Raw genomic sequence first — 24,661 nt, 5'->3', positions numbered from 1 at the left:
GTAAGAGTAAATGGGAGAAGAGTAAATAAAAGAGTAAATGGGAGCTCACGGTGTGCGGTTCTTTCATTACCTTGCAAGTACTTGGACATTCCCTTTGTAAGGCTAGATGCAAGATGAGACAACTTCCTAAAGACACATGCTGTGTCCAGTGTAAATTCAATGCTGACTTTCATAACCCCTGATTTCAGAATGTGTAAAAAAAAATATGACGCATATCAGTAAATAAGTTCAATAAGTTAACATTTATTTGTTATTGAAGAGAGCACGGGGCAGAAAATGGTCCTTGTAAAAAATTTCCAGGACCTTAAGATTGCTGACCCAGGCTGGGTCTTTTTTAATCTCTACAATGGCCATGTCCTGAGTTGTCCATACAACTAGATGACAGGTGGTAGCCTCTGTCAGGTGCAGGTTGCCCTGAATCTGATGCCAGTAGTTGTGGGTGTTCTTCAACCTAAATAGCCCGGTGACTTGGTCCACGTACAGGTAAAAGTCCTTTGCCTCTGCTGCCTGAGCGATTGTTTTCTCTCTGGCAGAATATGGGCATTTCACCTCCACAAGGTAATTGCTGGACAGTAGAAGTCCATCTGGGGAGGCCCCAAGCAGCCCACTGTCAGACAGGAACAGTCCCTTCTCCAGGATGGTCTCCCCACTTTGTTCCATGAACTTCTTTTTGGCCTCTTTCTCGTGCACGATTCCCCAATCACATGCCTGGGGACAGAGAATGAAACACAAGTGTAAGAATCAAAAGCAAATAAATAGCAAAGTAGCCTAGTAAATGGTAGCCTAGTAAATGGCTAAAAAATTACACGGTGTGTTCGCTACTCACACGAGCTCCTTGTTTGGGGTTGTATTCTCCCAGCAGTGTCTTGAACAATGAAGGTGGGAAAGACTGTCTTCTGACTGCAGACAAAACCAAACCAAAGTTGCTCGCTGTGATCCTCTTCTTGCGATATGCTGCCCTGTTACAGAGAAAGCCATTTTAGTTGACACATAGATGATTAAGGAAATACGACACAAAACTCATGTCAATCCAAATGGCAACTTTCTGACCCAAGCAGAATAATTGTACAAGTGTCGATTACATTTACATTATTTGTTTGTGTTTAAAGTCAAAAAGTTACCATTTCAAAATGAATTGAGTCTCATGTCTGTGAGCAGCTTTTTCTACAATATCAAATAACTGAATAAACATCCTCCAACATTGGCGCTGTGTTGCCCATGTGTACTTACCATAATGCATTGCTCGTCTGCCCAACTGTGGCCCTCTCGATGGCTTCTTTTTGTTGCTGGCTGACAGCAAGAGACGTCATGATGAAGTCCTCTTTGTCTTGAGCATCGCTGTACTCCTGACTGGCCAGTATCCCATCAAATAGTTTCTCTGGTAGGGATGGGTCAAATTCCTGCCCCAACAATTATCAAGGGAAAAAACAGACTTATGCATAGAACAATATGGCACACAAATATATGTTGGTTACACAGCACAGGCAAAAAGTATATCTAAAATAAATGCAAGGAGTGTTTGTGCCCTCTGGTTTGGCCGTCATTCTGAAGTGATGAGGAAATAGTCAGTGTGGATTTGTCATTGTAGAAATGAATTTGTTCAGCTATTCACTACGATTGCAGCTTTGACATGAGAAGTTGTAAATGCTAACTGTGTACAGTAGGCCTCAGTAATCTGGTAGCCTATCGTACAGTATTATTTTAGATTTCCAAGTGTTAGATTATTATTGTCATTGTCAGGTATTTTGGTTATCACGACACTCCTAGTCGAGAGAATGTATAGACCTTGGGATGATTATAAAAATACATCAAAAATATAAAAAACAGAAAGCATACCTGATGTATTTCTGGGGCTAAAATAAAGCCCAGACCTGTGAAACGCCCAAATTGCGCCAAAGACTGCCTTGTCCAGCCTTTGTCTTCTTCGGTCACTGGGCGCTTAATTCCAGCTGAAATAAATGCATAAAATATAATTCAATTTAATATGTAAAGAAAATGTAGGTCCATGTAGGTTCAACATCAAAGCAGAAAGCATGGATAACTGGTGATAAATATTTTGTGGTTGTGAGTCATTATTCCAAGTAGGCTGGGCTACTAACCTTTTGATGTCGAAGGTGCCATCACAGACAGCCTCTTGGCCACAACGTCCTCTGTTTTGTGTGCTGTAGGCCTTCTCCACACACACTCCACATCCGTCCGGGTCATGTTCTTCTCCGCCCAAATGAGGAGGGCTGCAATGTGGTGGCACTTGGCTAGACCAACAGCACATGTACACCTGCTGTCCGTCACCTCCTGATCCTCTACATGCACCTAGATGAACACAACTTTTCTTAGTCCAAAGCCAGGCTCTAAATTAACACCAGCCAAATGCTGGTGAAAAGTCACTTTGGCTGGAAAAACGTACCAGCCATTTTTACCCATCAGTGAGTGTGTGTAGGCTATGGCAAGAATAACATACTTTCAACATTTTGGCAGGTGATAAAAAAAAAAATAGAGCCATGGTCGTAGGCATACAAGAACATAACATAACATAAATCGCCGCTGAGGGAACAGCTTGAGCACTTTGATATTTAAGTTTAGACGACCACTAGATAGCGCCACTGTACCAACTAGCACTCTGTGGATAGACAACCATTTCTCACCGATAACAAACCATGTTGCTTAACTGACATAGATTGAACATATTTCACATAGTAAACGTCAACAGTTATATCGGTTTTCAAGTCGACACCCACATATTTAGCTAATGTTTCGCCTCACCTCCACCTCATATTCTTTTTTCTTCATAGACGCCTGCACTTTTCCTTTCAAGCTGCCACCTGACATAACATTGACACTAATCACTCTATTTGAGTTGTAGGAGTTCAGTCCCTTTTTAACTGACTTCGGATGGCTGGCGAAATACGAAGTCACGGTGAAAAATGTGACTGGCTCCTTAGCAGTAGACATTTTCGTATAGCAATCACTAGATATTACCTGTCGTTAACGTTCACTGTGTTTAGAATTTCTGTTTATGTTCCCGCCGGCGGCTAACGTTAGCACAAACAGCACTGGGTCCTTTTTGCTGGTCGCACTTTCATGGAGTTTATTGAATGAGATATACAGGTCTGATCGACTTACTTTAAAATGCAGATGAATCCGCGTGGTTTCGTCTTTTCAACGATGTGTTCCGTGTCTTCGTAACCTTAGCAGGCGTTTTACAATCCAACCGTGAACATTGGCTGTTATCATTACAGTATACATTGGGAGCTGGGGATTTGGATCCGTGACGTCACACTTGCCAACCCTATAGTGATGAATAAGTAATTAAAAAAAAGGGCTTTTCCATTTTTTACTAGGGTTACTGTCTCAGTTACAGTTTGCACTGGTGGTAAACCTGGAGGAAGTTATATGACATTATGAGATTAAAAAATAGACCCATACATGACTGAATAGCATGCTGTTTTTCTTTGGGAAACAGGATGGACTATGTTCTTGCCAGCAGAGGGAGACAGTTGATGTGTTGTTTTGCAAGAAATATGATTGCCATAGGAAAGAAATGTTCAGACACCTAAAGCGATGTGGTCTGAAGGAAGTGTCTTTATAAAAAATAAAAAAATAAAACGTGTGCTGGATGTGGGGGCACGTGTAGTTAAAAGGAAAGGGTCGTTTCTTCAAATTTGTATCTACTACTACCAATGTAGCGACCTCCTTGACTACTACCTAGAATGTAGTGCTGTAGAACATTACACCAGTAGGTGGCAGCATACTGGATGCTAGTTCCCGTAAAACCCAAAAGAAGAACGAGAAGAAGAAGAGGAGCGGTTTTTCCGCGAACGAGCCAAATAAAATTCACTGCAACATGGCCACAGCAATGTACTTGGAGCAGTATCTTGATAGTAAGTTGACAACAATCAAATGGCTTCCAATGGCTACCGTTAATTGTCGACTGGCATGGTTAATTTATGAGGTTTAAAAATAGTTCAGACGATTCTGGGGTGTAAAGTTTAAACATGTTTGGAGAATGGCGTTCTTCTGAGCAACCCGAGAAACAGCCTTACCTTAAACATGTTGGTGTTTGGGCCTATATCAACAACAGCATTATTCATTTGTTATGTTACACTGAACAGTTACTGCTGCCTGCTGTCTTTGACTAGTCTAGGTGAAGCCGGTTTAATTTTCAAGATCAGAAGTCGGCCCCATAAATGATTGTCTCTCCTTGTCCCGACCCAGGTATTGAAGGACTGCCTTTTGAACTTCAGAGGAACTTCAGTTTGATGAGGGAGTTGGATAACAGAACACAAGGTAACCTGGAAGATATGTCTGGCTCTGACAATTGTCAACCTGTGTCCTTGTTTAGTTCTGTGGCTTTGGCTACATGTCTGTTTTGTTGTTGATGTTGCTGCTGCTGCTGTTGAGGTTGACCTTTTGTTTTAATAGAGCAGAAGACTGAGATTGACAACCTTGCTGAAGATTATATTGCCAGTGTTAAGGAATTGGCTCCTGAACAACGTGTCCACCACCTGCAGAAGATTGAAAATGCATACTCAAAATGCAGAGAGTACAGCGATGATAAAGTGCAACTTGCTGTGCAAATATATGAAATGGTTAGCACACCTACCCTTATTAGGATTTTCTATTTTTTACACACTATTGATTTTAATATGACAGCATTGAATGACCCAGTAAAGAGGTATACTTGTTTTTAGGTAGATAAACACATTCGTCGTTTGGATGCTGACCTGGCTCGTTTTGAGAATGATCTCAAGAAGGATTCATTTGGTTCAAGCAGCCAGGAAAGTTCAGATGAGAAAAGACTGAAAAGTAAGTTGTTCATGCCACTGCTTTTGGTTGAATCGAAAAGCACAGGTGCCGAATGCCACCCCCCCTCCCAAAGATTAAGGTGGGGGTGGGGGCAAAACATCCTAATAATAATGAAAATGTTGATTACTGTCTTCTATCCGCCTCAGCTCATGCTGCAGTCATTACAACATTCTGCAGTTTTTTTATGTTGAGCTGAGGCTGAGGTTGGCACCTTTGCTCAGTAGTAGGCCTATTTTGTTATAGCTCTGTATGTTGTGATGTGGTGTAACATTCTTTGTGCCCTCTCCCTTAAAAAGGGGACAAAACTGTCAAAGTCAAGAAGACAGTGGAGAACAACCCTATCTCAAAAAAGCTGAAAAGCAGGTAGGCAATGTTCTCATTCTTGCATTGTAGAGGATAATATTACTTTGTAACCTGTCTCTCAACAATATTCGTGAGATTAATCAATTTACGTAAATCAGTATGGTCTGTTTAAAAAAACACTCAAAGTTTGACCCTTGACCTGTATTTGTCTTAGTGGGCAGTGGTTGGTAAAAGTTCACTTTGGCAACACAATACCAGATCACACTGAATTCAGAATATTTATCGGGAAGGGATACAAATCTGATCACCTTTTAGATTTGTTCTCTGGAGGGCGGGAAAACTCACTATTCTTCTTGCAACACATTTGATGTGGCGATGCGTACAATGTTTTGGGTTGTTCATAGGTTGTGGTTGTTAAAAAAATACTTTCTCTCCCTATCTGCATTGCCAGTGTCACCGAGTCCCTTTTGGCCATGCATCCGGCAGATGTGCTGGACATGCCAGTGGACCCAAATGAGCCCACCTACTGTCTGTGCAGTCAGGTGTCATATGGGGAGATGATTGGCTGCGACAACCTTGAGGTAAATTGCTGCTAAATACACTGCTCCACAAAAATAAAGGGAACACCAAAGCAACACAAGTCAATCATTCTGTGATGCCACTGTCCAGTTAGGAAGCAACAGTCATTGTGAATACATGTCCTGACTGTTGTGTGCGAATTTAAATAGCAATGGGTTGATATTGGAGGTAATAACCAAAATACTCCCCCAAAATAGTTATTGTTCAGGTGGTGTGACAGACCATTTCTTAGTGATTTTTTTTTTGGCCACATGTTCATTTTGACGGTTCGCACTCCTGTAGGTACCACTAGGTGGTGTCTATCATCCACAGAATTTGCTGCTCATGTAGTGCTACTCTTCCAAGATGGCACATTAATGAGTGCATTCCAATATCCAGTCTCCCGTCCTCCACTTGTGCTTGTGGCCTCACATTTTGTTTGATGCCCCGCCTCCGTGGAGAAAACAATAAAGTTTCCCCGCTGTCAGCCTAGCCAAACCAATTTTTGCATTCACCATCCCAACTGCAAATGAGGAAATGACATTAGAATTGGGCTTTTGCAAGATATTGAGTACATTTTCTGCCGTCGGTGACATCATGATGCAGGCACAAGTAGGCAAGTGAGCAAGGGAGGCCGGAAGTCTGCACATTGAAATCCACCCAATGTGTGCTGTGGCAAGAAGGTTGCTGTGCCCCCAACACACACACACACACACACACACACACACTTTTTGGGAGCAGTGTGCAATTCCATGCATTAATGCTTGCTGCATCAGACAGTTGTTACATACTTAGTGATATGCAAATCTCTCCTCACAGTGTCCAACAGAATGGTTCCACTTTGCCTGTGTTGGCCTTGCTACAAAACCAAAGGGTAAATGGTGAGTTGATGGCAAATTTCATCTAGACTTTTTCAATGTAGTGATCCGTGCTAAACTACTGTTACTTATATCGAGTGTACATATTTATCCAAAAAATCAATGTAGGTGACCTGTTAGAGACTTTCTTGACTGTTGAATTGTACACCAGTTGTAATTTGATTGAACTCTTTCTTTTAACAGGTATTGTCCCAGCTGCGTAAAAGATATGAGGAAAAAATGACTGCCTTCAACATGTCTTCAATCAGAGTTTGTTATCTCAGACATTGTATATGATGACTTTCTGTTAATAGCTATTGTGCCAGAATTGCCTTTGTGGATCATTGGAAATATAGGAGGATTGACCCTGTGATAACTGTGCACACCACCTAGTGCTAAAATGGAATTCTAAAAAAACAGTGTTTGGAATTCATGTTGTACATGCAAGGCAAATGGGTGAGTCACACGTTTCCAGGATTGCTTATGCCTATTTTGTGGTTAGACTTTAATGCAGATTTGCACAGGCACATATAATGCATATGTCTGATTCCCTTGATATTAGCCTACAGGGAGTCCCCATATGAATTAACTGTTGTCATGCTGTCACCGCAAGATCATTGTGCATAGATGGTAATGGCATAATTTCATCCCAAAGATGCTCTATAAATATGTGTGTTTTAGAAACTGTCAGTCAGGCACCAATTTGCTTTCTGGAATGTAATGTGTGGATATGTGCATTGGTGCATATCAACTAAATGAAATTAAACACATTTGTGCAATTCAGGTGAATGTCAGAAGATGTCAGGGCTATGTGAAACTATGCATTGTATTTTGACAGATATTTGTATAATCATTGCTGTTTTAGTAAATTCTTTTTGCTGAGGCCAGCCCCCTTGTCCTTTTTTAAATATTTCGTGTTGTACGTCTGACTCTCGCACGACTCCATTTAGTAGTGTGGATTGAATGAAGTCTAACTTTGGTTCGTGGTGCATTTGATTTCGGATAGGGTTCTAACTACAAGACGTAGAGAATGTAACGTCCGATCGTATTTTCATGACGCACCGCCGGATGCTGCAAAATTATGGGAAACGTAGTAGCGTAGTCATATCAGCTGTTTCCAGCGTCACATAAATCTGTACCACAGTTCACTGTAACCAACATTGTGATGCGATTGGAAACTATTCATAGCACTAAAACGGATATATCTGCTAGATAATTAATTGTTGATGTATTACGGAACCGGGGGACTTTTTAAAAGTTCGCCTTTGATCCGCTTTTACTGTTAGAATCACATCTATCCTCGGCTGGGCTGGGTCGGTAGTTCCGCTTCCCCTCCGCCATAGCGGGTCTATCCCGGTTCAAGAAGAAGATAGAACTACGAATAAAAAGCAGGTCATCGTGGTTGAGCGACCACAACTCGTTCAAAATAGGCAATCTGGCAAATAAGTTGATTTACTACCGGCCATCATAAAAGGTGGGGAGCTCCTCGGGGACTTTGCAGGACTTCACGCTGCCGTTTTGTTGGTGAGTGTGAGATTCTGTTCATGTGTTACTTTGTAGCTGATCACCTACTTAAAGGTGGCAAGCAGAGAAAAGTGAAAGGAAACGTGGTATTTAAAGTATTTCAGTATATCATGCCGTTTCACAAGCAGCTATATAGGCTACCCAAATGTTATCTGGTATAGTATTGTCAAAGTCCAGGCTAGTGGCAATTTATGCAACGTTTTTAAGTATAGCCATGGGCTAATGTAGTACATTGCTTACAGGAATGATGGCATATGAGTTCACTTAGTGGTTTCGTGATGTTGTCCTGAATTTGCTTATAATAAATGCTGCCCAGTCCAGAGTAGTGGCTATCTCAGGATGATCCATGGATTTCCAGGCCTAATGATGGACTATTTTCTTTCCCTGGTGTGTTTTTGGTCAGGTGTCATGTGCAGACATAATGTGCAGACTAGTGGTAAAAAGGATAGGCCTAAGTCATATAGGCCTTACTCTATTTATTTTAGAAAATAGCACATGGAAAGACAGCAATAATGCAAAATAAAAGGGAGGATAAGAAGCAGTAATAGTGTGAAGCCAAATACATCTTCCACTCTTTACAGTCATGCGCATATTTGACTGTAGACAAATTGGACACACTGCAGCAGAGTGGTTATTACTACTGAAATTGCCAAAATTATATCACAGTCGGTGCACTGTAGATCAATTGTTGAGAGGCTTGATTGATATGTGACCTGTCTCAGCATTTTCGTAACTCAGAACCAGTTGGTGTGTTGACCTGGTTGTTTAATTTCGCTGTAACTTGACCTTAACTAAATGTGTCATCAGCCTGTCTGCTGCTATTCATTATTTGAGGACCTGGGTGAGGGGTATACTAAGAAACTGGTTCAGGAGTAAACCAGGTTAAGAGAAGAGTAGAGTATCATGTATTGATTTCAGGGGGAAATTAAGGTGTCAAGTGGCATACACACATAGTACATAAATACAAAAAAGACATTACCCACGAGACATTACACACATTCTTACACATAAATGAACCATACAGTGCCTCCCAAAAGTCTACACACCCCTGTTCAAATTCCAGGTCTCTGCTACGTAAAAAAATGACAGAAAGTCAAGTTTAGAGATAAATCATCTAATAGAAGAGACTGAGGACTCCGGACTCTGCTGTTAGGTGATTTACTTCTTAACCTAGTTTACTCCTGAACCAGTATAGGCCCCAGGTGAGCTGCAGTGGTTTGTCTTGTGCTCCTCTGCCGGCATGTTAGCAAGCAGGCCCTGCTCTCTCGTGGCAGCTGAGGGGGAGGCTCTTCTATTAGATGATTTACTTATTAACTTGACCTGGTTTACTCCTGAACCAGCTTTTTAGTATAGGCCCCAGGTGAGATCATAGACTGTATATTACTACTGCTAATTCTATGGGTGAGCTGCAGTGGTTTGTCTTGTGCTCCTCTGCCGGCATGTTAGCAAGCAGGCCCTGCTCTCTCGTGGCAGCTGAGGGGGAGGCAGCTTGTGCGTTCAGGAAGCCGTGCTCAGAATTTCCTTTTTTAGAGGCAGCAAAACACAAAAGGCTCCTGGTTGCTCTTCCTGTAAACAATTCCTCCACTCAGCAGCCACACATCTGGGCTACAAAACCCGAACATCACCACTTTTGTTTTCTTTGCCTGGTTCAGTGTAGTGGGTGTGTAATTACTGGGCTCGTGTGCATGGGACGGCTCTCCCATTTACTCACAGACTTCCAGTTAGTAATAATCATTCATTGATTCACTGCAAAATGTTGACTTGTATTACCGTCATTGCAACAAAAAAATCCTATTAGGCCTCTGACCCAGTCGAGAATGAACCTACCATATATCTATTATTATGATTACTGTTATATGTGAACATTATTGGGGCCTTGTTTGCCGTCTGATAGGCTGGTTGCATTCTTGTTATTGTTTGGCACTGAAGTTCAAGTTGTGTGTGAAGTTGGTTGTGTGACAAGTGCTGGGTCCATGGAGTCACAGGCTAACAGTTAAAAACCACATATCAGGTGACAGAATGGGATCAGACAGAATAGGGCAGGCTGAAGGGAACTTCTATTCGTTCCTGGGATTTGGATTTTTGCTTCTACCTGTATTGCTAAAAAGCCAAGATGCTTGACATTGAGGCCCACTGGTACAGTTGTTCTTGTAAGAAGTGCTATCAGGACCATGTTTCTTTATTTAAAGAATTTTTGTTTAGAACATTGCCTGTTCCTTCAAAAGGCTTGTCAATCATTATTGTAGAACTTAGAGGTATGACTGTGATAACCATGTAAAGAAACAGGTATTAGAGTGAGTGGATTCAAGTGGTTGGTTGTGAAATGTGTGCCTTCAGGTGATTAAAAATGACTCGTCAGCCTGCAGTGCTCTGCTGCATGGGGCGTGTGTTAACAAGATCAAGTAGGCTAGGAATCTTGCTCACCCAACCATGAACACACAGTGCGCAGAGAAGGTGGGTCACCAAAGTGCAGTCTGCATAGATTTTTGTGCCTTGGAGGTGTTGACTTTCAAAAGACCACACCCAGTTAAACCACTAGCCTCTGTGCAAAAGCAAGTTCAGACTTGGGCAATGCAAATAGCTTGCTTTCCTTAGCAGTACAAGGGAATGTCATGGTACAGCTCCAATGTCCCTTTGAAAGCATTTTTCTTTTTTTAACATTGCTGCATTAACCACCATCCTCACCAGGACAGCGGTTGTGCCGGCAAGAGCTATCCTGGTTTTGCCCACTGTTCCACTTGTTACCCCCGGCCGTCACTGTCTTGTCACACCACAGTCTCTTTTCCACTGCCGGTTTTCTGGTAGGCCTACAGCTCGACACAGCTCAACTTGGTTGTCACTTTTTGCTTTTTGAATAGGCACGGCACCGCTCAATCGTGAAGCAAAAAGTGGCGGGCGAGTCACGCTGTGTTGAGCTGTAGGCCTACCAGAAAACTGGCAGTGGAAAAGAGGCACGTGTTACACTAGCTGAAACTACTACTTGCTGTTTGGATGTTAAATGAACACAGACAAATTTGAACGAGCCAGTGCTTCAGTTCACACACACACACACACACACACTCCCCACTCCACAAGGTGAAGTGCCCATAGTGTCATTTGTGACAGGCTACTCTCCTGGCCCTTGATGCAGTAAGTCAGAGCAGTTCCTGAAATGAAGCTGGGGGTTGGCCCTCATCTCATCTTATGTCACAGCCTGAGGGCTGCTGGGGTGGAGGCAGGCAGGGTTGCCAGATGAGGCTGATGATTTCCAGCCCAAAAAACCCGCCTGGAAGCACTAAATCCCGCCCAATTCTATTGATTTCTATGGCCATAAATTGGGCAGGGTTTTTTTGCTAAATGCTATTTTTACCTGCAGACAGTCATCCTAAGCAGCCCAATTGGGCGAGCAACTGCCCAATCTGGCAACACTGGGTGGAGGTGGTGATGATGAGAGGCAAGGCAAAGGGGGCGGTGCCTCGTGTCTGCTGAAGCACTGTACGTGTGTGTGTGTGTGTGTGTGTTGCAGCCGGCCTTTGAACAAGACTGCACTCGCAAAGTGTGGATGAGCTTTGGAATGAGGCCTGCCTGCACGGGCTTGCCCCCTGCTCATCTCCTGACGTGGGAAGGAGAACGAGCATCGACGGACACTTAGGACACGTAGAGGGAGTGAAGAGTTCCCTGCCATCTCTCCTCACACACACAGGCATCCTCACTTGTGTGTGTGTGTGCGTGCCTGCTTGGCTGGTTGACTTTTATTGTTGTTGGTTTGGTTCGCCATTAGTTTTGGATGGTCAGTGTACACACAAGACTGAGTGACAACAACTAGAAACCGAGGAGGTCAACAGGACTACTCCTCGTGGGGCATTTCAGGGTGAGATGGACTTGCTTTGCTTTTCTGTGCCAACTTCATTTAATGTTATCCTCTGGGTGTTGGAGATCTTGCTGTTTTTCATTTTAATGACCCAGGGCATGTTGCAGACGTGTGGCTATGAGCACTTCCTTTTTCTGGTTTCCTAGCAGCACAAGGGCCACGGCCGAGGGATTGTTATCTGATTTCAGAAAATATTTCCTTTCGCTTATCACTAAAAACCTTTCTGTGCATCTAAGCAGTATGATGGTGTGTTCTGTGATGTGCTCTGTGTAATTCAAGAAATGTGATTCAGGTCTGGCTTAGCAAGAAAGAACAAGGAAGCTCGAATCTGGTCTTGCTAGGCTGAGGCATAACCATGAATAACAATGCAATATGTTTAACCTGTTGCTTTTTGGGGGGGTCTTAATTTTGGGTGTATTTTCTGTCTCAACATTCTCAGTCTCTGTGCTTTCCTTTCTGATCGCCGAATTTTCAAGTACTTTGTAGAGTTGGTGAGTAGCACTTGCTACAGCCAGACAGTGCTCTACTGTTGCTACTTCTATTTTTACGAGGAAAACAGGAACTAGCTAGCAGTGCGCTCTGCACTCTTGCAACAGACAACTTTTTGTATGCCATTTCTCAACTTGCTAGGTTGTCTCCCACCATGTTCGAACAGGAAAATGTTCTGCACAGTTCAGTGTGATGCAAAGATGGCATACTTGAGCTTTTAGTCATGTCTGCTTCCTCCACTGTGTGTCATATACAACTAGCCCGTTTGTGGATATGCCCACACGATTGATCTCTCTTTAGTTGGAAAACATGTTGTGTAGGGAGTTTCACATCTACCATATAACTCGAAATGGCTGAGTAGATTAAAGCATGGGCCCTATTTAACTGAATTGAAGGGGTTGCATGAATGCTGTGTTGTCAAAAAGGAAGCAACTGTGGTCAGGTTGAGGTCTGTGCGCTTACTTGAGATTGGTGAATTCACTGTCATTGAGGAGGGAGAAGCACTCTTTCACCTTATTAGGGCATGTCAAAATGGCATGCCTACAGAGCTGCAAGGCAGACACATGGCACAGATTTTAAAAACCAAACCCTGTAGCACTGACTAGCGGGGAACAGGTAGACGAGACCAGACACGTTGGTTTTGCCTACATGCATGTACACACGGAAGGCTTGAGCTATTTTCACTCTCACTCTTCACACATAGGGGAGAAAGGGGGTTATATTGCTCAGGGCTTGGGACATTGTGGACATGTAAGGGACATTGACATGGCTAGAGTTAATGTGGCCCGAGTGTGTACCTCGGCCCTGAGTTCAAGCTGACACAATCCTCAGTGCTACTTCTCATTGGCGTGGCTTCCTGTTGTGAAGCCTTCTTCTACCATGATCGAGGGCCATTACATGAAAACTGGGGCTGCCGTAGTTTGCTGAGACGGTAGCAGTGGATGGATGTGCTGTGCTGTACTCTCATGGTCGGTGTCTCCTGGTTACCAGTAAATGAAGCCACAGTTGGCCTTCTGCCTCCGCACAAAGGCCAGCTGTGATGGCAGCAGCCCATAGAAAGGGGGGGGGGTGAGTTTGAACTTCCCCATAGACATCAGTAACTTGGCTGACACGGACTCCGTTTTCATGGAATGGTAGGCCTGTCAGCAAGTCTACATGCTACACCAGTAGTTTTACATGCCTGCGATATATTTGAGATCTGTTTCGAATGAGCGTAGTGCATGTTTATGCCTGCCAATGCATAGCAGCAACTATTACTGTAGGAGAACATACCGCTGCAATGACTAGTCCTTCAATGTATAATCTATAGGCTACCTTAAGTAACTATTTGAGTGTCTTATGAGTGCAGAGCGTTAGCCAGGCTGTGTCCTTCTAGTGACGCAACACCTTCAACGTTGCTTCTAGTCAGGCCAAGAGCAATACAAATATCGTTTCTGAGCTCCTGAAAAAAAGGGAACTCCTCCCACCTTGTCGGGAAGCAAACAATCATTAGCAAACTAAGGGAGGCGGGTAAACCATACCGTTTGGGAAATGTTTTATATTGTATATAATATTGTTATGCTCTTGGTCAGACCAAGTCTTGTCGAGATTTGAAAGTCTATGATAATCAGGCTAGCAGAGCGTAGGTATGCACACACTAACAACTGGACATTTTTTCACGATCCCGTCCCTTTTCAGGTTAATCTCTGAAGCCCTGTGTTTGCCTGGCCGAGCCCCTCTGTCATGTCTGATAACGGTGAGCTGGAGGACAAGCCCCCCGCCCCCCCTGTCAGAATGAGCAGCACTATTTTTAAGGATAACCAGTCGGCCAATCACAGCTCCAAGCCTTTGCCCTCGGTGCCAGAGGAGAAGAGGTCCCGCAACAAGATCATCTCCATATTCTCAGAAAAAGGTATGCTTAGCTTGGCAGCTACGCCACTTTAGGGAATGTCAAATCTTTGTTCTGTTTACCAGATCTGCCCCAAGTGAAAGTAAGAACTTCCTCCAAGGACAGTGATCATGGGGTTTTCCACAATAAATTGAATTTTGAAAGCTAAAATGGATTGGAGTGGTGTGTTGATATCCTTGTTGGTGTTAAGTGCTGTTTCAGTCGATCAAAACTGATAATGATCATTTTTAAATAATGCCATTACAGGTGGACGAAAGAAAGACAAAGATAAGGAGCGTCCAGAGATTTCATCACCCTCTGACTTCGAACACACTATTCATGTTGGCTTCGATGCAGTTACTGGAGAATTCACTGTAAGTCATTCAGGTTTAATTCAAAAATCTTGCAGAGGCATATTGGGATGATATGTTGTCCGTCTTTAAATCTCTATGTGCTAAAGTAGTGTTTCTCAACGGAGGGCGGTACAGCCCCCCAGAGGGCGTTGAGAAGGATACAGTTGAGAGGGGGCGGTGCTTAGAAGGGGGGCATTAATCCATTTCATTTTTTACGTAATACTAAGGGGGCTGTTGTCAGTGTTGTGATGATGCCAAGGGGGCATTGGGAGGCTTGTGATGAGGCTAAGGGGGCGTTTCTTCAAAAAAGGTTGAGAATTAATGAAGATGTGCTCAAGTAATGAAGGTGATATTCAAGAAATGACTAAAATACTAAGGTTTTGTTCTCATGCTGCATAGAAAGACTATTTTACACGCTGAAAACACGACTAGGCAGTAATTGCAGCTTGCCCAGTGATGCTCTTGTCAAGGTGGCTCTATCTTTTTCCATAGGGTATGCCAGAGCAGTGGGCTCGGCTACTCCAGACCTCAAACATCACCAAATCGGAGCAAAAGAAGAACCCCCAGGCTGTGCTGGATGTCCTCAAGTTTTATGACTCTGCCGGTGGCAACGGCCGGCAAAAATACCTCAGTTTCTCTTCCTCAGGTGAGTGTTCCGATTGAGTTTGACACGGTTGGGGTCCGCTGAATCTCATTGCTCTCTCTATTTGATTACCTGTATGGTCACTCACTGACCGACTGATTTGCTTTCAGGAGTCTGCCCTCATACTCTCAAATCTAGTCGTTCCCAACCTATTTTGACCTGGGACCCCATTTTGACTTCCCAAATTTGTGGAGAACGCATACATTTATTTCTCAGCAAAAAAAAAAAAAACATGACCAAACTAACTTGTATGCTATTACACCTATAGATATTTATTAAATTGTAAGGTTGCATGTGGTGATTTAGTCAACTTAATACATCATTTCAGGTTACCCCCATATGGGGTACTGCCCCAATTTTTTTTTTTTTTTTTTTAAACTGCACAAATCTGTCTTCTCACTCCTCTCTTTCTCTGGCCACAGACAAAGATGCACAAGCCATGAAAAAGGGCACAGAGCCTTCACCGTCAAGCAAAGATGAGGATGATGATGATGATGAGGCACCACCGCCAATTGTAGCACCACGGCCTGAGCACACCAGATCAGTACGTCTTTTATTAATCCTGGTGACAATGACACTTCGAGTCCGCAGACACAATTTAGTTTACTTTAATAGTCAAATTGATGTAAGCATAATCCATGTACTGCAATTGTTGTTAAGTCAATACCGCTCCAGTGTACTTAAATAGATCCTACACTCATTATCTTTGGATGATGCATTTTTCTATAATGGGTCCCTGACACGTTGACTTCTGTGTTTTTGTTTATCATTATGGTAACACTTTATTTTAGTGTTACATTAGCACTAATACATACAATGTTAATGCCTGCATAAGTAACTTGTAAGGCATATACTAAGCAAAAGCAAAGGCCTACTAGGGCCTTACTAAGGTTACATTGGTAATATATCCCTTATTGTGCATGAACAAGACGTGTTCAAATGCATGCCTAACAAATGATTGATTTTGCTTAGTACATGCCTTACAAGTTACTTATATTGTATTGTATATTGTATGTATTAGTGCTAATAGATGTAACACTAAAGTAAAGTGTGTATCACTATACACAGGATTTAGTGTATCTAAACATGTCTTTTGCCCAACTATCCTCAGATATACACAAGATCTGTTGTCGACCCCACCCCACCACCAGCAGCCAGCTCAGACACAGCAGATGGCCCCCGAGGGGCCGATAAGCAGAAGAAGGCCAAGGGCAAGATGACCGATGAGGAGATCATGGAGAAACTGAGTATGACTTTCATTCTGCTCCTCCCCCCCCCCCCCCCCTTTGTGGTCACACCTTTCACACTTTCGCACTGAGGATGGTCTAACTGGGACCGAAACGTTTGCACTGTTCACTTGGGTAGCACTTCTATGATTATTTTTCTAAACATGCCATAAAAGTACACTATTGCATCGGCATCCAAGGTGTGCGAGTTGCCCTTACTTCAAATGTGAAAATGAAATCCAGGCACATACCTCAGGTGGTACAACCACAGGTAATGCCCATAAATTAATTAGTAATTGGTAATTAATGTACTGCAATGACTATGCGTCTCAGATAATCCACTTAGACCAACAAAACCATTTAATCCATACAAAAGTGGCATTAGGTGTGCTTGCACCACCCTGATGTGTCCTACTAAAATGCCATTGACCCACATACAGTACACATAGGCTACAAAACATTTAACTAAAACAGGGATGTCAAACTCAGGCCCGGGGGCCAAATTTGGCCCGCGGAGTCATTTTATTTGGCCTGCGAGATCATTTCAAATGTGTATTACAGTTGGCCCCCACTACACATTAATGTATTTTGATATGACTTGAACATTACATTTTGGTCGTCACATGCTCATACAAATGCATCAATGATGTCTACCACTCATTTACAACAGACTGTGCAGCCACATTTGAACTACATTATCTGCTGGGATTGAGTGTTTAAGATGTAAGCATTTGAGTATTGTAAGCATGTTCGCGGATGCACAATTTCAGTACTTTTTGAATATTCAGTTCGGCCCATGACTTGGTCCCAGATTTAGATTTTGGCCCACTGTGAATTTGAGTTTGACACCCCTGAACTAAAACATTTGTATGTGTTGCTTGTGTTCATATAAGGAACATGAATGGGTGTGTTTTGGTAACAAATTATGCATTATGTAAGACATTATCTTGTTGGTGGTCATGTCGGTTGTGAGAGTTGATAGTAGTTTTTGCACGTCAAAAAGGTTAAATTGAAGTATTATGCCGCGGTCACACCGCCAGCGTTGAAAGAGCCATAACGCTGCTGACTTCTGCCTGGAAAGCACAGGTCAGGGGCGTTGATCGCGGCAAATGATTCAACCTGAAGCGTTCGACCAGGAATCTCGACCAACCGAAGCTCGTGTTTAGAAAAATTTGAACATTCCATTGGCTGACGCCTGCTGGCGCCGAGCTCATTACATACAAATATTTTTAGATGTTAGAAGTTCAACTTTTGACGACCTCTGCTTTTGACGCTTTTGACGCCCTCGACTCTTGAAACGCTTTTGCAGCTTTTAAAGCTTCTGCCGCCTGCTCTCCCATACAAAGTCAATTACTTCCGCATCTTTCCACGCGTTCAACGCTGGCGGTGTGACCCCACGGTAACAAACCATCATTGGCCAGTGCAACCATCAGTCTAGGAAAGGGGTAACGTGTTTTATGTTGTGCTCTTGGTCTGTTCAGTTTAAGATAGAAGACATTTAGCTGTTTCCAAAGGGATTCATTCAAGCTTGATAATCCACCATGCAGTTCTTTTTTCATTAAGTGCTGTCTTTTCTTCTATTTACTGTGCTCAGGAACCATTGTCAGCATTGGTGATCCCAAGAAGAAATACACAAGATATGAGAAAATTGGTCAGGGGTAAGTTTATAACAATGTCTAGGTTTTTATGTGTATTAAAAAGGTTCCAATCCATCACTTCAGTTATTACGTTGAAAACCATTCATAGTGTTTAATGTAAAATGACAAAAAAATGTGTTTAGTGGGGTGGTTAATGGTTATTTTTTCTGTCGTTCATGCATTGTTTTTTGTTGTGTTCAATGTCCTCCTCACACATTGCAGAGCATCTGGAACTGTCTACACAGCCATTGATGTTGCCACAGGTCAGGAGGTAAGCAGTTCAAGTGCAAGCCAACATGGCTGAATATCAGCAAGCATACCAGGAAGTTACCCTCCATGTTCTGTATTCTGCTGTAAATTAATGACTTTGAACATTCAGGAATTTAATTTGTCTAATATTGATTCTGCTGGAATGCTAGAAAAGATGTACTTCATTTGGCTTGGCACTCCCACTACTTTCCAAATGTAATTATCTACCTCGCCAGCCAAGACTTCATAGTGCAGAGGGTCTCCAAATTGGCAGCTTTCTCAGGCAATAAGGGAAGACTGGGAGGTGGAGTGAACTGTAAACAATGCCTCCCTACAAATTATATGGTGCATGTTTACCATCTCATCCAGTCTGCTGGCCCGTCTTTGGGTGCTAGCTTCACACTGTGTTAGCATGTGGTTTTGGATAGTTTACCAACACACACACACACACACCAACAACCACCTACGAGCGGGAGTTGCTTTCAAGGGACAGCTACACAGGCACTATGGAATGCCTTGGAATGCAGTATTATAGGTTGTTGTCACAGACCAGGTACCAAGCGCCGGTTAATTTGCATTCTCTTGAGTAACTGGCTGTAGATAGGTTCATATGGAATATTGATTTGTCATAAAACGCTGGATCAAAGCATGTAGCAGAGCTATTATTATGTTACGTCCAGGGGTGACTGTAAATGGCAAACAAAAAAGCAAATTCGCTCTTAATTATTGAAAACATGAATTCTCAGACTCCTCCAACACATTTGTAATGGACTAGATATTTACTTCTTTTTTGACATTCTTTGCTTTTTTCAACCATCTGGTGGACTGCGTCTGGCACCCAGGCCTTTTGTTTGACACCCCTGGTTTAGTCTTTGTCAGTTTTTTCATTATTTGCACATTGTGAGTTAACATTGCTGTGTGTGTGTGTGTACCCTTCCTCAGGTGGCGATCAAGCAGATCAACCTGCAGAAGCAACCCAAAAAGGAACTCATCATTAATGAGATTCTAGTGATGAAGGAACTCAAGCAACCCAACATTGTGAATTTCCTGGACAGGTACGTATATTCAACCCATAGACATACCACATTGCTACGACCTGTAGGCTACACCCACTTACAGTATATTTCGTAACTGAGTCTTTGTTAAACCACTGATGACGCGTATATACAACATTGGATGGAGCATTCAGGCTCATGAAATTTGAGGGGTTTTTTTTATTATTAAAAAAAAAGTTAAATTAAAAATGCACATTTTTTGCACCTTTTCCCAAAAGGGCGTAGGCATTTAGCAGGTGTTTTTTTTTCCAAGTGTCTTAGGCATGAATGGGCTTATAGTATACTGATTATAAAGTTAAATTGCTTTATCGTTTGCAATGTTGTGTGTTTCTGTTTGACCCCTCAATCTTGTGTTTCTGACCAGTTTTCTGGTGGGTGAGGAGCTGTTTGTGGTAATGGAGTACCTGGCTGGTGGCTCCCTGACTGATGTTGTGACGGAGACTTGCATGGATGAGGCACAGATCGCTGCTGTCTGCAGAGAGGTAAGGAGGAGGCTTTAGCTCCCCCTGAGAAAAACTCCCCTTGAGACAAAGGATCTAATCTAACCTGCCTTGGGCTGAATGTATGTAAGAGTGTGCTATATATGGTTAGTATATGTGTAATGATGTGTGTAATACTTGTGTGTAATGTCTTCTGTATTTATGTATGTATGTGTGCTACTTGATACCTTAACTTCCCCCTGGGATCAATAAATTATCCTCTACTCTACTCTAATTTGGATTTTGATCAAAATGATCACAAACTAATAACAATGAGGTTAAAACAGTTAATCCTCTCACTGTTTTGCCTCTACACAGTGTTTACAAGCATTGGAGTTCTTGCACGCCAACCAGGTCATTCATCGAGACATCAAGAGTGACAACGTGTTGTTGGGAATGGATGGATCAGTCAAACTGAGTGGGTGGTTTCTCTGTTGCTTTGAAATATATCGGACCAGAATATTGCAGCAAAGTATACTTGGCTGTCTCTGTCCTCGCAGAGGCAGGTATCCTTGTTTTCTTTCACAAAGCATTCTCTCTCTCTCTCTCTCGCTCTCTCTCTCTCTCTCTCTCTCTCTCTCTCTCTCTCTCTCTCTCTCTCTCTCTCTATCTCTCTCTCTCATATATCCTTCCACAGCTGATTTCGGCTTCTGCGCCCAGATCACACCTGAGCAGAGCAAGCGCAGTACCATGGTGGGCACGCCATACTGGATGGCCCCGGAGGTGGTGACCCGGAAAGCGTACGGGCCCAAAGTGGACATCTGGTCCCTTGGCATCATGGCCATTGAGATGGTGGAAGGAGAGCCTCCTTACCTCAATGAGAACCCACTAAGAGTAAGAGAAATAATAAGAACCTTAATAATAATCATAAGAAGCATGGTCATTGTAATAATAACCATCATCATCATATTAATAGTAGCCACCATAATAATTATTGTCATCCTCATGATGATCATCATAACAATAATCATAATAATAGTAACGTTATTTGTGTAACACATTTCATAAAAAACATGCATCTGTAAGGTAAAAAAAAATCAAGGAACACTAGGACACTTTGTAGAGGTCAAGTTAATTGAAAACTCTTTACTAAGGCAATAAAGCTATTGTATGCACATTGTTGTTATATATGACAACATGACTGACCTTCTCTTGCCTCTGTGTCAACAGGCATTGTATCTGATTGCCACCAACGGCACTCCGGAGCTCCAGAACCCCGAGAAGTTGTCCCCTGTCTTCAGGGACTTCCTGAATCGCTGCCTGGAGATGGATGTTGAGAAGAGAGGAGGAGGAAAAGAGCTCCTGCAGGTAAAAAGACATTTCATGTACTCAGTAATTTGGCTTGTGGCCATCCCCAAAATGTGAGGGTCCAAACAGAAGGGTTTGCCCTGATGAAGACAGTCAAAACGCGTAGGCGTTATCCATTAAAATAAAGGATTTTTAACTTTTTTCACTATGATCAGTGTGCCTCGGATCATTCAGACTACCAGTTTCAACAAGGAACCTTCTGTTTGGACCTTCACATTTTGGAGATTGTCACAAGCCAAATTACTTAAGTTATCATGTCCTTTCTGAAAAGCACCTGATTTTTTTTTACAAACAATTGACCCAACGCAGCACTCTCCTTTTCCTCATTTTTGACTTCTATTGAATTCCATGTACTCCTGTAACTCGTACATGTACAGAGTTGGACGAGTTTACCCGTAGAAGTGCCGAGAAATTTGTGGATGTAATAGAGATAAATATAAACAGATACAGTGGACACAAAAAGGCATGAAATGAGTAGGAAACATCTAACATCTATTTGTTTACTTCATAACTGCATGTGTAGATTTTGGGTCATGTTGGTGGTGCTTTACATGCTTGATGATTGTAAACCTTTTTATGCGCTAGTGCATTTCAGTGATGATTTCACCTTTGTCGTCACTCATGAATTGCAAAAAAAGACATTTACCGGTAATAATGTATGGCAAGTGTTGCTCAATTGTAATCAGTCAAATAAGTGATGTGTCTTAGCTGTCAGTCAGACTTCCTGTTCGTATGTTGAAACTCTGTATATGGCTGACAAATTGTGCAAATTCTTTTATTTTCCATCTTCCTTGCTCATGGAAGCAACTGCTTTTACAGCCACTCCCTCTGGTCTTGCATCATTTGCTGGCTGTAATTGCAACACACTTTGCACACAGCTCACAGCTCGCTTCCCTTTCAAACTATTGCTTCAACTATTAAAATGTGAAGAATTAAGACGCCACTATTGGCCAGCATCAGTGCTTAAAAGAGTAAAAATTGCTTACATTACTTTGTAAACTCTTGCATGACAGATCTTAACAACATAATCTGAACTTAACATAAAAGTAGTATGTGTAACATACTTAGAACTACTTCTATTTGTGGACTTTCTGCTATGTCTATTTGTTTATGCCTTGTCTGAAAGCAGTGAAATGTTTAATAAGACCCTGGTTTTCAAGTGGGATTTAGCAAGGGAAAGGGGTGTTGAAATATTTTCCCTAAGAAGTAATGGGAATCCTGCCTAACACATTTTCATTGGTTTTCTGTTCCCTCCTAGCATCCCTTCTTGAAACTAGCCAAGCCTCTCTCCAGCCTGACTCCGCTCATTCTGGCTGCCAAGGAGGCCATGAAGAGCAATCGTTAGTCCAGATAGGCCAGTGCTACAACTCACCATACCCTGCCTACCACATTAGGAAGACGCGGAAGTCTTCTTTCTTGTCAGGCCAATGGACTCGCACACAACTTGGGCCTATACTACAAAGCTGGTTCAGGATAAGTTGAGGTTAAGTTAAGAGGTAAAACATCTAATACAAGAGCTTTTCTTAAGGAAATGTGGACTCCAGGCTCTTCTATTAGATTATTAACCTCTTAACATAACCTTAACTTATCCTGAATCAGCCTTGTAGTATAGGCCCCTAGTCTTTGCCAAACCGTCTGATCTCACTGTACCATGGCAAGCTGCACAGGGGAAAGGGTCATCCATATAATCTTCGTTGTTTATATGATCTCTGAGTCTTTTTGTACACACTTTGGTCTAATGGGATGCAACAGTGAAACGATTTGGAATTTTGTTGCCAGGCTTCACCAAGCCAAATTCATGTTCTACCATTTCCACACTCCGTGTTTTTTATTTAGTTTGTTTGTTTGATTGATTCTTCTTATTTTTCTCCTTATTCTTCTCCTCTCTCTGCCTTACTTTGTCCCAGTCCCAGGTGTACATGAAACTTGAAATCTCATAGCCCTGTCCCAATGAGTATGTCACCCTGTGCCTATACCTATTCGCCTTTTTTTATCTTTTAAAAGATTTTTTAACTGAGGAAAATTGCTGTATTGAGTTAAATTTTTGCCATTAACAGAGTCGGAGAGAAATAAATAACCTGAAAATGCCTGTTTTAAATGTGTTAAATCTTTTTTGTATATTATGTACTTTGAATAGGAAATATGGAGAGGGAAAGGAACACAAAACATCAGGACATTTTTGACTAGCTATTTTGTATTTATGTGTATGTATACTGTGTTTTATATTTTTAACTAACAACCTGACAGAATGCCACAATTTGATTCATTTCGACTGTCTCGGACTGTAATTCTCGGTATTTCTATGTGAAATAGATCTATTGTTTTCTCAGTAAAATGTTATGCATATCACCGGAAACTATGCCTATCAAAACATTCCAGATAGAAAACTTGTGAAACTGCCCAATGTTACAGTGATGGAACGTATCTGTTTTCTGTAAATTATCAGTAAAGTTTGATCTTGAATCAAAACATCTCCACTGACTGTTGCCCTTGTTATTTGTTCCAAATGGATATTTTGATTACTTGTCTTGCTGTGGTAAGGGAATGCAAAGCTATAATCATTAAGGCACTAGGCAGAAATCATGGGTTACCCAGGTATTAAGTATGGGTTACCCAGGTATTAAGTATGGGTTATTATGGTGTTTGGTTTGCAACTGTGTGGACACAATAAAGCAATGACTTTTTTCATATTAGCCTTCGGGAAATGTCCTTTAGGTAGATACTAAAATGATATTCTTTCTATGACAGATTTTTCAACCCTATCATCTCAAACAGCAGAAATACGAGGTTTCAGACTGACGAGTATATTTGCAGGGACTTGTGTGGATAGTTCACGCTTTTAGTAAAACAAGATACTTCCCATTTTGATTTCAGCAGAAACAAAAAAAATCATGCTTCCCGTAAAAAAGCGGTCATCAGCACTGGTGTCCATTTTAGAAGAACAAACCATTACATTACATTGGTTGAAGTTCAAAGTTTTCTCTGTGGGGAATGAAGTGAATGAAATGGAGCAATGGCACATCCACTATCAAAAGAACACCCCAGTGTTCTAGTATTCTCCCCAGGGGGATGCTAGAAGAGAATAAGGTGTGCATCCCAATATGCAACCTTGCGTCCTCCACTTGCGCTTGTGGCCTCACATTTTGCTGATGCCCCGCCTCCGTGGAAAAAACAAAGTTTACCCGCTGTCATACTAGCCAAAACAATTTTTTGGGGACTATTCTTCATTTACCATCCTGTTTGAAAATGAGAAAATTACCTTATAATTGAGCTTTTGTGAGATATTGAAATATAATGCTGTTTTCAGTGATGTCATCACAACATATTACTTCCTGGTACGAAGCCACAAGCACAAGTGGAGGACGCAAGGTCACATATTGGAACGCACCCCAAGGACTTGCTGCAGAGGTCCCCAGTTTGCAAGGAAGTAATGTTGAGAAACTGCACAGCTTCCTGTTTT

At 42.2% G+C, this 24,661-nt stretch overlaps 3 protein-coding genes across 5 annotated transcripts; 2 read left to right on the top strand and 1 right to left on the bottom strand.

The window, feature by feature from the left end:
* Nucleotides 1-223: 223 nt before the first annotated feature.
* On the bottom strand, nt 224-3,289 carry LOC134466335 (uncharacterized). 2 transcript variants are annotated; one of them, XM_063220234.1, is made up of 6 exons: nt 2,761-3,289; nt 2,100-2,310; nt 1,837-1,949; nt 1,231-1,400; nt 827-959; nt 224-708 (listed from the first exon to the last, which is right to left on the bottom strand). In XM_063220234.1, exons 1-6 carry the CDS (start codon nt 2,947-2,949, stop codon nt 244-246), a joined length of 1,281 nt encoding a protein of 426 aa, XP_063076304.1. In that variant the 5' UTR covers nt 2,950-3,289; the 3' UTR covers nt 224-243. The 2 variants fall into 2 exon arrangements, with proteins under 2 accessions (XP_063076304.1, XP_063076305.1); XM_063220235.1 differs by having other exon boundaries at nt 3,121-3,289.
* Nucleotides 3,290-3,755: 466 nt separating this feature from the next.
* LOC134465295 (inhibitor of growth protein 5-like) lies at nt 3,756-7,408 on the top strand. The gene is made up of 8 exons (XM_063218894.1): nt 3,756-3,878; nt 4,213-4,284; nt 4,420-4,586; nt 4,689-4,803; nt 5,100-5,166; nt 5,558-5,687; nt 6,484-6,545; nt 6,726-7,408. The coding sequence occupies exons 1-8, from the start codon at nt 3,842-3,844 to the stop codon at nt 6,763-6,765; spliced, it is 690 nt and encodes a 229-aa protein (XP_063074964.1). The 5' UTR covers nt 3,756-3,841; the 3' UTR covers nt 6,766-7,408.
* Nucleotides 7,409-7,637: 229 nt separating this feature from the next.
* Nucleotides 7,638-23,678, top strand: pak2a (p21 protein (Cdc42/Rac)-activated kinase 2a). 2 transcript variants are annotated; one of them, XM_063218892.1, is made up of 14 exons: nt 7,638-8,045; nt 14,062-14,275; nt 14,519-14,625; nt 15,097-15,250; nt 15,670-15,791; nt 16,359-16,494; nt 18,068-18,131; nt 18,333-18,381; nt 19,302-19,414; nt 19,779-19,896; nt 20,212-20,311; nt 20,531-20,727; nt 21,064-21,201; nt 22,460-23,678. In XM_063218892.1, the coding sequence occupies exons 2-14, from the start codon at nt 14,107-14,109 to the stop codon at nt 22,544-22,546; spliced, it is 1,554 nt and encodes a 517-aa protein (XP_063074962.1). In that variant the 5' UTR covers nt 7,638-8,045; nt 14,062-14,106; the 3' UTR covers nt 22,547-23,678. The 2 variants fall into 2 exon arrangements, with proteins under 2 accessions (XP_063074962.1, XP_063074961.1); XM_063218891.1 differs by lacking the exon at nt 7,638-8,045 and adding an exon at nt 11,529-11,895.
* The last annotated feature ends 983 nt before the right edge of the window (nt 23,679-24,661 follow it).

Source organism: Engraulis encrasicolus, chromosome 16, assembly GCF_034702125.1.
Source record: "Engraulis encrasicolus isolate BLACKSEA-1 chromosome 16, IST_EnEncr_1.0, whole genome shotgun sequence".
Taxonomy (NCBI): domain Eukaryota; kingdom Metazoa; phylum Chordata; class Actinopteri; order Clupeiformes; family Engraulidae; genus Engraulis; species Engraulis encrasicolus.
The sequence above is the reverse complement of the archived record's forward strand: the minus strand, read 5'-3'. Positions and strand labels throughout refer to the sequence as shown.